Here is a 14,908-nt window from a genome sequence, read left to right as displayed (position 1 = left end):
CTCTTATGTGTATGACATACCTTGCCAGAAACCATACAGTGGAGGACAGGCAGACAAGAGCAACAGATTGCACATACAACATGGCAACTTTGAAGCTGTGGTCCAAAGCAAGACAGATTCAAAAATTCTATCAATTTACACTTATAAAAACATGATTCCATGAGATTTCACATACATTTAACACATCTGTAATGTAGAGGATTCATTCCATAATGAAGAAACTGAGGCACTTAACTCACTTTATACAAGTTTAAAAAGTATTTTGCTGGTTGACAGTAGTAGAAGGATCGATGCCAAATTGTGACAAACTGTTGGGCTAGAATCTAGAGTTACTTCAGCAACTCTGTATCATGACAAAAAGATTAACAAGATATACTTCTCTCAAAGGAACCCATAACAAGGAAGAGATACTATCTGTGCTGTCTCCCTCTTTGGAATTATTTTACTGTCCTTCATGCCTTAATTCACCTATAAAAAACACTAGAGAAGTCTCTTCCACCATGTATACCAAACAAAGAGATTCTCATAAAATATATATATTTGTTTTATATGAAAGTATCTTAGATTTATAGCTGGAAACTCCTTAGAGAACATCAAGATCCACTTGACTTTCCTCCTGTCCCCACCTTCCATTTTCCTACACTGAGATCCAAAGAGGCAAAGTGTCAACATGTCTATCATGTTTGCATCTACCACAACACCAGATCCTCCAGGCAGGTAGAGGCCACATTTGCCTTGTTTATCTTTAATACTCAGAGCATAGCAGTTGGCATGTAGCAGACAATCAGGAAATATCTTCTGAATGAAAATAAGAACGAACTGCCAGTATTTCTCATAGCTAACTAGTGGCAGTATTGGCTCTAGAGCACAAAGTTTAAAATTGGGAGATCTGGGATGAAATCCTCTATATCCTCACCAGGGAACCATATTTTGTTCATGTAACATCAGGTTGTATATCTCCTGTCTGTCCTATTAAACAAAGAGCAGAAGATTGCCAGGTTGACCAGCAACAATAGAATGCCCAGAAGCTCTTTGAAGTATATGTACCTTTTGTATGTGTGTGTGTGTGTGTATCTTCATATATGTACTTGGGGTAATGGTGTCCATCTCATTCCACCCTCTTTCCTACCATCCCTTTATATCAATTTAATCCACAACTTTAAAATTTTCTATCACATGTGGCTCAAGCGGTAGCGCGCTCGCCTGGTATGCGTGCGGCCCAGGTTCGATCCTCAGCACCACATACCAACAAAGATGTTGTGTCCGCCGAGAACTAAAAAATAAATATTAAAAAATTCTCTTCTCTCTCTCTCTCTCTCTCCTCTCTCACTCTCTCTTTAAAAAAATTTTTTTCTATCACAGGAATCTTGTGTCTAATTAGATTATTGTACAAAAGTTTTAAGGCACTGGGCCCTATGCAAAGCAATAAAATTATTTAATTAACTTATTGTCAAAGATAACTGCTTCAGATTTTCAAACCAAGCACTTGGTTACAAGGTTAATAATTATAATACAATTCCAATCATGGAGCTAGGAGAAATCAAGGATTACATGTTTAACTACCTTGTGAGGTTAACAAGAAAAGATAAACAATGATAAAAGGATATTAAAGCTGTCACCACTCCAGTAGCAGCACCCATTGCAAAAGATCCACTGAAGATCCCCAGGAAGATTCCAATAGACTTGAACATTGCTGTGACATCAAAGGTGTGACTATTGTCTCCAGCTGGCTGGTATGCCACTATTGAACTACAAAAAAGAGAATGCTCTTACTTCTAGAAGCAACTTTGCCTTTAAAACATTACTTAGTACAGAACTTGAAAGATGAAATGAGAAAAAAAAAAAAACCCTTGGGCTTGAATTGTCAAAATAAGGGCAAAAGGTTACAAAAAAAAAAAAAAAACCTGCGTGTATCCAGCTAGCAAGAAAACTCAGCTTTTCTTAACCGGCACGGTGGCGCACACACCTATAATCCTAGCAGCTTAGGAGCCTGAGGCAGGAGGATGGCGAGTTCAAACCAGCCTCAGCAAAAGCGAGGCACTAAGCAACTCAGTGAGACCCTGTCTCTAAATAAAATACAAAATAGGGCTGGGGATGTGGCTCAGGGGTTGAGTGTTCCTGAGTTCAATCTCCAGTAACCCACCCTCCCAAAAAAAAAACTCAGCTTTTTTTTAAACGACAATTTTAAGAGGTAGAACATTGTAAAGACCTCTACACAAAAGTTGTTCCAAACCTGTTCCTCCATCCTCAATTCTATGCAGTAGTAAAATTTGGGGATTCTGTTGAAGAACTACACTTACTGAGTGCCCCCAAACTCCAACACACTAATGGGAACAAACTAGTGACAAGTCCCACTTGTTTCCAGCAGAGGCATACGAATGTTATTCAATACTTAACCCAGTCACACTTTGTTTTTCCTATGGGAAGAAAAAAGGTGACTGAAGAGCTCTTCTAACTTTTAGAAAACCAGAATGGGCCAGATGCCTAATATCTATTCACTCACTAAAATGGACTTTTATAGGAAAAGGGCTTGAAAGGCCTTCCAAGAAATTAGAATCCATTCAACAGTACTTTGAGCATACCCAGCTGGATCCTCCACCCCAAACTTCTGAAAGAAAGTCACTCCATACCAAGCCAAGACAGGCAATTACAGGGGACACTCTCCATCTTGAACTCACAGTCCAAACCTGGTCTGAAAAAGCTTCTTTTATAATAGTCACCACAGGAAACAGAAATAGCTGAGAAAATTGCTCTTGTCAGCAGGTCTCTGCCAACAGTGCTTACTGGTTCTCAGCTCAGTTAATTGAGGTACCAGCATTATAAAAAGTCTAGACTCAAAAGCATCATACAAGTCATGTCAAAGAAACAGAGGAAAAAAGCACATTCCTAAGAATATAATGAATCCACCCTGTGGTTACTGCCATTTTTTTCTTGTGGTTCAAGGCTAAAAAATGTGTTTTACTATTCCATATACAACAAGTTCTTTTCATACATGCCAGGTTAAATTTAAAAATAACTAAGACCAAACTAAAACTTTCTAAATTGTTGTCTATTTTATTGAAGTACATGACTGACATTAATTTCTGCTAGTGGCATCTACAAATTTCGGAGGCAATCTTAACTGAAAAATTTAAATATTTGTGTTTAAATATTTATTTGGGGTCCAGTAGATTTGATATTGTTTTGATAAGTATTAAATACCTTTAATATAATGCTACCTTACCTACACATAAAGGGTCCTACCATCATAAATGAAATCTAAACACATTATAGCATTAAAATATATAAGCTGGTTGGAAAAACAAAGGATGTTGCGACAATAACATTCTTTCTTCCTGGCAATATTTTCCAAGATGATGGCTGGGAAAAATATCTATGCCATGCCTCATGAGGTTGCTTTGCCTGGATTAGTTCAAGTAAATTCAAGAGACACACTAATTATTATTTTGTTCTTTTTTTAAACTTTAAGAATTCTTCTTTCTAATATATTTTTTTTAGTTGTAGACTTTTATATGTGGTGCTGAGGATTGAATCCAGTGCCTTTCAGATGCAAGGCAAGTACTCTACCCCTGAGCTACAATCCCAGCCCCTATTTTATTCTTTAATCACTAAAATGTACAAGGATGCATGGAAAACATGATAAGTTGAGGGGTTTCTTTTCTTCTGTTTAAGGCAAATCCTGGCTTCTGATTTGAAATCTTAACTCATCTTCTACATCAGCCAACATTTTATCTTGAGGCGTTAACATTTTTATGCATACTTTTTTTTTAAAATTCTGAAAGTCATACAATATTCAGCTGGGGAGGAAATCACCCTATCATTCTACTTTCCTGACAGATAAATATTATTTTCTTTATTTGTGTCCCCTCTTTTTGTCACATGCATAATATTTCACATTTAATTATAATCAGTGAATATACAGTTTTGAATTCTGCTTCTTTAACCAACAGTGATCACGGTTTTTAAAATTTATTTAACCATATGTCCATTGTTAGACATTTAGAAGTCGTTTTCAATATTTTTGTTTCTATAACAACAGCATGAAGGAATATCTTGGTGATTTTTTTTTTTTTACATACTTTGGGCTATTGCCTTGTGCTACATTCCTAGAAATAGAGCATTACCATACCTATGGCTCTTTTTACATTTTGTTCAACTGCCTTCAAAAGGTCTTCACTGCAATTTTGGAGGGAAATAAAATAATATCTCCCAACTTTTTAAAATGATCATATCCATTATCTTAGAAATTCTACCTTTAAAAGTATCCTACTGGTAGACAGCTTATCCAGTATTATGGTTTGGATATGAGGTGTCCCCCAAAGTTCCTGTTAATGCAAGAATATTCAGAGGTAAAATGATTAGATTATGAGAGCTGTAACATGCAACATGGCTGGAGGAGGTGGGTCACTAAGGGTGTGCCCTGGAAGGATGTAACTTCCATGTGGCACCTTTCCTGCTTCCCTCTCTGTTTCCTTGAGTCATGAAAGGTGCACCTTCCCAATGCAGTACCCTTCCCATATTGTTCTGTTTTACCTAGGGACCAGCCCAATGGAGTCAGCCATCTATGGACTGAAATCTGTGATACCTTGGGGCTAAATAAGCTTTTCTTCCTCTAAGTTGTTCTTGGAGGGTATTTTTTGGTTGCAGTGATGCAAAACCTAAATGCAAAAACTAAAACACCCAGTGTGTATGAGGCCCTGTGTTAGATCCGCAGTACACAACTCACTCCCCCCAAAAGTATCCTACAAAACAACAACAAAAGTTACCCCACACAAATACTCTCAAGGATTCAGAGATTTACACATAAATACGATCATCGTGATGGAAGTCATAGTAATGTGATATTTCAAAACACCAAACACTAGGCTGGGGTATAGCTCAGTGATAGAGTACTTGCCTAGCATGCATAAGGTCTTGGATTCTATCCTTAGCACTACAAAAACAACAAACCAACCTACTAAATGTTAGCCAACAGGGGATTGGTAAGTTAAATTTGTGGTGCATCCACACAGTGGGAAATTAGACAATAAACATAGTACCATGTCCAAGTGAAATAAGCAAGATATAGAAAAGCATGTGTAGTACTATGCTTTTTGTTTAAAAAATTATGTTTATAAGTATGTTAATATACTAATGAAGAGATGAAAATCCTGATTTTTTAAGCTGAAATTTCAGGAATTTTCTACTTCATAAGTCAACACTTAGAATTCTTATCACAAATATATGTTAAATTTTATTATCATAAATGACAAAAGAGGACATCAATTTAATGTTAACAGCAATGTATGAGTGGTCTAGTTTCACTACACCAGCATTTGTTTCTTTCTTTTCTTTTCTTTCTTTTTTTTTTTTTTTTTTTGGTACTGGGGACTGAACTCTGGGGCACTTGACCACTGGGCCACATCTCTAGCCTTCTTTTGTATTTTATTTATTTATTTATTTTTTAAAGAGAGAGTGAGAGAGGGAGGGAGGGAGGGAGAGAGAGAGAGAGAGAGAGAGAATTTTTTAATATTTATTTCTTAGTTATCGGCAGACACAACACCTTTGTATGTGGTGCTGAGGATCGAACCCGGAATGCACACATGCCAGGTGAGCGCACTACCACTTGAGCCACATCCCCAGCCCTGTATTTTATTTAGATACAGGGTCTCAATGAGTTGCTTAGTGCCTCAATGTTCCTGAGACTGGCTTTGAACTCATGATCGTCCTGCCTCAGCCTCTCGAGCCACTGGGATTACAGGTGTGCAGCTACAACAGCATTTCTTGACCCCAGCATTTTAGGTATTTGTCCTGTACACTGAAGGTCTCTGAGATCCACTAGATGCTAGTAGTAACTCTCTCATCATGGCACCCAAAATGTCCCTAGACATTATCAAATATCCCTGGAGCAGGGGATAGGACTGCCCCCAGTTTAGAATGACTAACTGCACCATTACAAATGGTAATTTTAATCATTAACAATTTTTTATTACTAATTAAACAGTAAAAATGGCCACAGATTAACATGTATACCTCTAGGAACTAGTGATGTTAAACAGTTGGTCATGTTTATTTACTCACTGTAGTTCCTTTTTATAAAATGCAAACCACTGCCAAACATGTTTTAAAGTAGTATGAAATTAGGTCTTCAGGATAATTGGGTTCATTCAATGAAATACTATGCATCCTATACTGTATCTTTAACTAATTAACCAACTAATACACACACGTATACACACACACACCATACTATGTCAGTATGTACAGATTTACCTCATATAGCAATGTATGAGGGAACCAGATTAAAAGTACTAACTTAAAAAAAACTGCTGGGCTGGGGTTGTAGCTCAGTAGTAGAGCACTTGACTAGCGTGTGTGAGGCACTGGGTTTGATCCTCAGCACCACAAAAAATAAATAAGTAAAATAAAAGTATTGTGTCCATCTACAACTAAAAAAATATTTAAAAGAGAAAACTGCTAATCTAATAAGATGCATAAAAGCAGAAACAAAAACAACCTGAAACATAAGTAAGTGTTGTCTTAAACCTGTTAACTGCCAAACCTAACTCCTTTGGAAAGAGGTCCTCTCCCCTTTGATGCAAAACTGCTTATACAGAATATGAACAGTAGATAATCAGCAAACGAAGAAAATGCAACATATATTATTCATATCTATCATACTTAAAAACACTTCATACTTTAAAACATACTTCAAAGGGAAATTAAAGATAGTGACCAAAATATCACTGAGTACTCCAGATAGTAACCTCCCATAGGCAGCAACACAACTGTATTCCCTTCAGCTTTTGGGAAGGAACCATTTGCTCAACTCCATTAATACACTTATACAGCTAATGATTCCCATTAATGAAACACTCTAGATACAGTCCTTTTCCACAGGGTTCTACCAGACAATTTAATGAGTTAACTTATCTCCTATCAATCCAGAATGATACCAACTATACACCATCCTTAGCAGAATTAGGGAAAGAATCACACAAGGCACAGCTGCACACACCTGTAATCCCAGCTACTCAGGAGGCTGGGGCAGGAGGATCCCAAGTTCAAGGTGAGCCTCAGCAACTTAGACTCTCTCTCAAAATTTTTAAATTAAAAGGGCCAGGGATGTAGCTCAGTGGCAGAGTGCTTTCCTGGGATGCTTGAGGCCCTGGGTTCAATACCCAGTATCAAAAACAAAAACAAAAGATTTGAGGGAACCATTCAAATCTTCTTCTGTAGTACTTCATTTTCTCATAGAACCCTGTTTGAGAAAGGGGGCAACAAGATAAGTGTGGCCCTTTTTAAGAAGTGCTATGGAAAGGAGTTTTTCTTCTTAACATATTTATTCTTCACTAATACTGACATTTGTACAGCCAACCTCAAAACATTTCAATGAGGATTTTTTCTTCCTTTTACATTAGTCAACTACTCCCAAATTGCAGAAAATAGGTCACTTTATTATTGAAAACACTAAAGCATAGTGCACATCAGTTTTAAGATAAGACCAGAACAAAACAGGTTTTTTTGACCAACTCTTAATCCATTAGGACAATGAAAAGGAACACTAGTAAGATGATTCAATAGAATAAATGTTTACGACAGAGAATTGATGCTAAAAGCAACTGCCTATACCTTAGTCTCTCACTTGATCTCAAATGTACGTATGTACTAGAAGCTCAATAATCTCTGTAGCTTCATTTTTAAGGACACAAATTACAACAACACTCATTTCTTCCTCCATTCATACATGACTTTTATTTTATAGCTACCATCATCAAAGGTATGGTGTCAATATTAGTTACAACCTTTGCATTAAATTTATAATAGCTGTAGATAGCTGCCAAAAAATTCTGGCAATAAACGTGGAAGGGAGGAAGTAACACATATACTGTATTCACACACACACACACACAAAAAGATTTGACCTTTTGTATTTCATCATACACAGCATTTAAGAGATGAGTGTTATAGTTCAGAAAGGTAATTTCCCACTTTGCAGTAAGGTCACCAGTGGCAATCATGCTACACAAACCACAGTGAGTGACTTATCACTCTTAAATATTTATAAAATAGAAATTAAGGAAAGATATAAAGAGAAAATGTGAAGGGATTTACTTCTCTCTTATAGAAAGTTCTGGTATGAAGTAATAACAACTGTCTACATGGTTAAATATTTGCTTAGTAAGAATAGTTAGGCAGGACTGAGTTCCTTAGCAGTTCAGACCTGGTCTTCCCCCAGCAAACACCTTGTAATAACATGTATACTAATATTTTCACCTAAATGTAGAAATTACTCATTCAATAACTGTCTTGAACAAAAGGTATATTATTAATACTTTTAGAGATAAAAGGATTCTGGCCAGGTACAGTGGTACATGTCTGTAAATCCCAGCAACTGGGGAGGCTGAGGCAGGAGATAAACTTCAGAGGTAGAGCACCCTGGGTTCCAAACTCGGTATTAAAAAAAGATAAAAGCTTTGGAAATGATCATGTTAATGAGAGAAATACAAATTAAACTACAATGAGATATTACTCAACTTTCAAGCTGCCAGAAATAAAAAATGTTTGACAAATATTCTATTGAAGAAGCTGTGAGGAAACAGTCTCATAATTTAGTGGCAAAAATGTAAAGTGGTATGATCCCTTTAACCATTTAGCAACTTTTAACAAAATTACAAATGTATTTATGTATTTACTCTTTAAACTAACCACCATCTCACTTTTGAGAATTTATCATACCATGTACCTATGCATGTACAAAACAAAGAAAGTTCAAGGTTAATCACTGAAGCATCATATGGGACAGCAAAAGAATGAAAATACTTCCAGCATCCAGCAATGAGACTAAAAAATAAATATAGTACAGTTCACACACAGAATACTACATAGCTGCTCCACCACTCCTCAGTTTATACCCAAAGGACTTAAAATCAGTATACTACCAAGACACAGCCACATCAATGTTTATAGCAGCTCAATTCACAATAGCTAAACTATGGAACTGACCTAGATGCCCTTCAACAGATGAATGGATAAATAAAATGTGGTATACATACACAATGGAATATTACTGAGCCTTAAAGAAGAATGAAATTATGGCATTTGCCAGGAAATGGATGAAACTGGAAAATATCCTGCTGAGCCAAAGAAGCCAATCCCAAAAAACCAAAAGCCAACTGTTTTCTCTGATATGCAGATGTTAATACACAATAAGGTGGGGGGCTAGGGAAGAATAGAGGTACTTTGGATTAGATGGAGGGGAGAGAGTATGGTGGTAGGAATGATAGTAGAATGAATTGGACATTATAACTCTATGTGCATATATGAATACACAACTGTTGTAACTCTACATCATGTACAACCAGAAGAATGAGAAGTCATAGTCCATTTATGTATGATGTGTAAAATGCATTCTATTGTCATGTATAACTAATTAGAACAAAAAAGAATATTCACATTTTTGTTTACATTTGAATAAAGAAATACTACAATGTGCAAGAAACTAATAAAAATGGTTCACTCTAAGGGACTGAGAAGAGACGGGGGTGAGGACAAAAGTTAAGGACATGATTTTTTCTGTATAAATTGTTTTATATAGTTTTTATTTTTTAACCATGTGGATATATCATCTGTTAAAAATATAATTAAAAACAAAGTGTTCATGTTATAATGTTAAAAGAGATTATAAAATTACATAAATCCTACAATCACAATTATGTAAAAATATCATACATAGAAAAAGAAAAAGGAAATGTCCTAGAATATTTACAGTAATTGTTTTTAGGTGATGCGAGTACATGATTTTTTTCTTCCCTGCCTTTACAAGTTATCTATAAACTATGCATTTCTTCATAAGAGGAAAAACAAAACTTTGTTCTTCCAAATATTTCTATTTATAATGAATTTTATTCAATAAGTGATTTTCATTTCCTATTACTCTCAACTGTAACATTTAGAATATAATAAGAAAACAAACACTTACGAGGAAAGCACTATGGCAACAGCATCATTGAGGACACTTTCACCAAAAAGAAGTGCGTAGAGTTCAACGTCGACTTGAAGCTCATGGAATATGGCAAGAACAGTCACTAACAAGTAGAAAGAATCAGAAAAATATTTAAACGTCACAAATATAACATATTCCCCTTAAGAGTTGATTCTGAGCTATTTAGAAATTCATTTCTTCCTTTTTAGTATCTCTCATCATATCAATGATTCAGTGATTTGGTCATTATTTCTCCCTAATTGTGTACATGCAACTTCTCCTTTTTGATTATCTTAAAAACAGCTGAAAATAAACTTCGAGAACTGAGCTGGCCTACATTCTTTATGCAAATGTTAATAATCTGGCTTTGTACATTTTCTTTTCACAAAGAATATATTAAGAATTTCTTACAGACCAGGTAATCATTAATCTTTAATGAAGACTAGCATGAAAAGCATCTCTTGTTGCAAATACTCTTTTTTTCTCCTTGGAGCCTTAAAACTCACTTTTATTTGACTTGCAAATTGCAAGCACACTGGTTTTGCTAAAGTTCAGTTTTTAGTTGGGGTAAAATTCATGACCCGGATTACAGTTGCCACATTTAATGGAAAAAGAAGCCAACTCACAGGATATTACATCCTAAGAAGGAAAAGAACCAACAACAAACCCTTCTTTTTGGGAAGCAATATATATATTATAATTCTCAGAAAATCAGATAAGATTGAAAAGTTCCATTATAACTTTAAATGCTGAGTCACATAGAGCTTACCCACTAAATAAACTCAAGCAGACATGAAAGATTAATATAACCAGAGATGGGAGAGCCGTTTTCAAACGCCAACCATAAAAACAGGAAACTTGCATTTTAAAAGATATAACTTCTACTGCAAGGCATTGTAGCTGGAATATACTGATACCAAAGCTTATGAAGAGATAGTGAGAAGGGTGGGACAATTCAGAATTCTGAAAAGAGAACCTATAGCTCATCCTTATAGAAAATTAACTACTGCAAAATAATAGAATTGGGGCCAGTGCCTACATAATTCAGAAAAATATGTAACTGTCCAACTTTGTGTAAGCAAAAGATTCTTGCTTGAGCTATTCAGGCAGCACTCCCACCAAACTAAACCAAAAGGTGGAAGTAATGTAGTGAGTCCAATCAACTTAAGATTTCTTACAGGTTTTGAAAAGTCGAGGAACTTACTTCTAGAGAACACAGAACCTAGAGATCCTTGCAAAAACCAACCTGCCTTCATATTGATAATGGAAGCAGCTACAAGCAATAAGGGGTCACCCATGGCTGTCTTTAAAAAAGCAACCTGATTTCCAGTTTTAAAAATGCTTACTAGGGGCTGGGGACATAGCTCAGTTGGTAGAGTGCTTGCGTCACATGCATAAGGCCCTGGGTTCAATCCCCAGCACCATACATTAAAAAAATGCTCAACTATGTAAGTGTCTAAAATGGCCCTCTAAGTAATCTTTTAAAATCATCTCTTAGTAGTACAGAACACATTTTCCTCCTTCCCATAATGTCCAGTGTAATCAGAGTTATTAACATAGGAATTCAGAGACAAAACCTTGGACCCTACCTTTAATTGTACTAGATGACAATTTAAGATGATTAACTTAAAGGTCAAAAGGTAGAAGAGAACAAACCTCTACTAAACTCTTAACTCACAGTGAAAGAAAACTTGATCCTTACTTCAAAAATCTCCCTCTAGGAGCTGGGAGGTATAGCTCTATGATATAATATTTGCCTAGCATGTGCAAGGCCCTCAACTGGATCCCACAAACAAACAAAAAACTTCAGACTATTTTCCTATACTGACCTTTTCATTCTACATTTTCTCCAAATTCCTAATATGAATGTAGCTGTTAAGCTTAGCAATATTATATTAGGAAAATGAAAACCTCACTTAATATAATTAAATTATTTATGGAACACAAATTTTTAGTGTCCTGACAGTAAAAGTATAGGGAAGCAAGCTGTGTTAATACCAAAATAATTATATAATCACAAGGCCAATTTTATAAAAGTAATTATTTAATGTATACATAAGACCACCAGTGGGGTCTGGGGTTGTGGCTCAGTGGTAGAGCACTTACCTAGCATGTGTGAGGCACTGAGTTCGATTCTCAGCACCACATATAAATAAATGAATAAAATAAATGTCCATCAACAACTATAAAAAAATAGACCACCAGTGACCAAAAAATCATACTATTATCAGCACATCTGCCTTCTAACAATAATTTTAAAACTTCTTTCTGTTAAATGCAAATGGCTGAATTAAACAGATTTTTAGTGAACTAGTTTTCTAGAAGTTTAAAAAGAAGTGTATAATTATTACCCATTTTAACAATCTAAAAAGTAGTTCATCTTCTCCTATACCCAATCACTAATGATAGAGATCAACCTAAATTTCTGAAGAAAATATCTTACAGCTCTCATCTAGACAGCATCAATTTGTGGCCAGTAATAGGCAAATGTAATAAATGAGAAAAAATAAATGTGCACTTAAGCCAAAAGAAATTACGGACAGTAATGTTTCTTCCACAATTGGAAAGCTTAGTGCTAGGAAAGTACCTAATCAAAAATTCTATGCTTCAAAGAAACACCCACAGTGCTTTGACTAGAAAACACTGTACCTAAAGTACTTAAGGTCCCCTCTTGTAAAACATACCTGGGTCTGTTGCTGATACAATGGCACCAAATAGCAGGCAATCTGTAAAGTAAAAATCTCCAGCAAGTTGTCCAGTTACCTTCATCAGCGTTACACAGCCATACATTATTGATCTGTTCAATAAACATATTCTTACTTTAGAAAAAAATCACTGTTAAAAAAGTTAGAATAAAATAAGAGTAAGAAGATGGATCTATTATAGTACTCTGTGGTTAACCCCAAATTTAAATCATGACTTTTAAGTATGGTTAATACCGTGGTCTTGAAAATGCAAACAACTTATTACCTGTTTGAATACATCTTACTGCAAAAGTCCTTAGACATATTCAGAAATACAGTCTCAATACCCATAAATCAAAAATGAATTATTTTACAATTATAATTTGAAGGCTTAAAAGTATTTCAAGTTTCAAATGCTTACCCAATAACAAAACAAGAAATTGCTGTTCCAAGAAAAGCATATGCCAGAATAGACCCGAGGTTCCGAAAGAAATGTCTCTGAAAAAAAAAGTTACACTGTATTAGCATAGAATACTTCCCAAATGTTTGAAAAAGAAAAGGTTTTCTATTGTAGTGTGCTATGTTAATATTAAAAACATTATTCAGTAGAAGAAATCGGTAAAAGAATGCATTCTTGCATAAGGATAAATTTCATCATCTAAAAAAGATAGAAGGGAGGGGTACCTGGAAAAAATGACCTATTTCTAAAGTGTCAAATATTATAAAGCCCATGGAAAGTTTAAGGTTATTCAAAGTATATAAAATGTAGTACTTACCCTTTTCAGACTATAACCTGCATAAAAGATGATAGGAGGAAGTAATATGTTGAAAAATACTTCTGGATCAAAAGTAACCTGTTAAAATAAAGAATTATGTTAGATGCATTCTCTTAGAAGACCTTGTACTACATTATCAAACTATCAAAAAGAAAAAAAAATAACTGTCACACTGGTCAACAACATTACTATGGTAACTTAAAAATATTTCATATAGGGAATCTAATACTTGCCTGTCTTAGGCACATATAGGATGGTTTGTTGTTTTACTTTTCAACCAAATGACAAGGCTATGGTGTTGGAATAATCATTTAAGTCACATGTGAGGAAAGTTTGTTAAAATACTGTATTAAAAATCTTAGAAATAGGAAAACGCATGATCATAGTTTTGCTTTAAATAAAAAAGAGATCCAAAACTGGTAATATAGAATTTAAGGTATGTCACTATTGTTGGCGAGAGGAAACCAACTTGTTACACAGGTGACATCTCTTAAGCTATACAACATGTTAAGGTAAAAACTTTCTGGACAGTTCCGATATTTAGTCCTGATAGCCCACTCATTTTAAAACCTATTTGCTTTAATAATGCAGACACCCACTTCTGTCCATAAGGCTGCAGGAGAATTTGATATGAACACAAAGCAGCTACACACATACCCGTGCTGAAACTTAGTTTACCAGAACTTTATTTTTCGGCAGTGCTAGCAATTGAATCCAGAATTGCTCTATCACTGAGCTTTTTCAGGTTTTTTTGCTATCTTAAGACTGGGTTTTGTTAATTTGCTAAAGATGGCCTTGAAGTTGTGATCTTCTTGCCTCCTGAGTCACTAGGATTACAGATGTGTACCACTCTGCCTGGCAGTTTACTAGAACTTTTAAAGAACTAGAATATTCCATGGGTGGTGATAATTCTTTTTGCAAAGTGAACTTTAAGTTTATAGAAAATTTTATTTTATTTATTTGTGGTACCAGGGATCAAACTCAGGAGTGGTCTACCAGTGAGCTATAACCCAGCCTCTTAATTTTTTTTTATTTTATTTTGAGAAAGGGCCTCACTAAGTTGCTGAAGCTGGCCTCAAACTTGTGATCCTCCGGGCTGGGGATGTGGCTCAAGCGGTAGCGCGCTTGCCTGGCATGCGTGCGGCCCTGGTTCGATCCTCAGCACCACATACCAACAAAGATGTTGTGTCCGCCGAGAACTAAAAAAATAAATATTAAAAATTCTCTGTCTCTCTCTCTCTCCTCTCTCACTTTCTTTAAAAAAAAAAAAAAAAAACTTGTGATCCTCCTGCCGCCTCCCAAGTTTTGGGGATTACAGGTATGCACCATAGCTCCCAGCTAAATTTCATAGGAAATTTTAAATGGTCAGGAAAACAATCAAGTAGCTATAAAAATCAAGGACAGCCAATGGAGAACATAGGAGATGTTGAGGCAAGTGGCCAAGCATGGACAAAACCAGACACGCACAAACTGGCACTGAGAAG

The 14,908-nt window shown here is 35.5% G+C and overlaps 1 protein-coding gene across 1 annotated transcript in view; it reads right to left on the bottom strand.

Annotated features, from left to right (window-relative positions):
* Positions 1 to 14,908, bottom strand: part of SLC9A6 (solute carrier family 9 member A6) — a 57,769-nt gene that overhangs the window by 32,514 nt on the left and 10,347 nt on the right. The window contains exons 3-7 of the mRNA XM_081276613.1: positions 13,425 to 13,502; positions 13,070 to 13,146; positions 12,649 to 12,761; positions 9,962 to 10,067; positions 1,608 to 1,749 (exon numbers count right to left, since the gene is read on the bottom strand). Coding sequence (XP_081132739.1) covers positions 1,608 to 1,749; positions 9,962 to 10,067; positions 12,649 to 12,761; positions 13,070 to 13,146; positions 13,425 to 13,502 — 516 coding nt within the window. The remainder of the gene's footprint in view (positions 1 to 1,607; positions 1,750 to 9,961; positions 10,068 to 12,648; positions 12,762 to 13,069; positions 13,147 to 13,424; positions 13,503 to 14,908) is intronic.

This window comes from Spermophilus citellus, assembly GCF_964194105.1.
Source record: "Spermophilus citellus genome assembly, chromosome: X".
Lineage (NCBI taxonomy): Eukaryota > Metazoa > Chordata > Mammalia > Rodentia > Sciuridae > Spermophilus > Spermophilus citellus.
The sequence above is the reverse complement of the archived record's forward strand: the minus strand, read 5'-3'. Positions and strand labels throughout refer to the sequence as shown.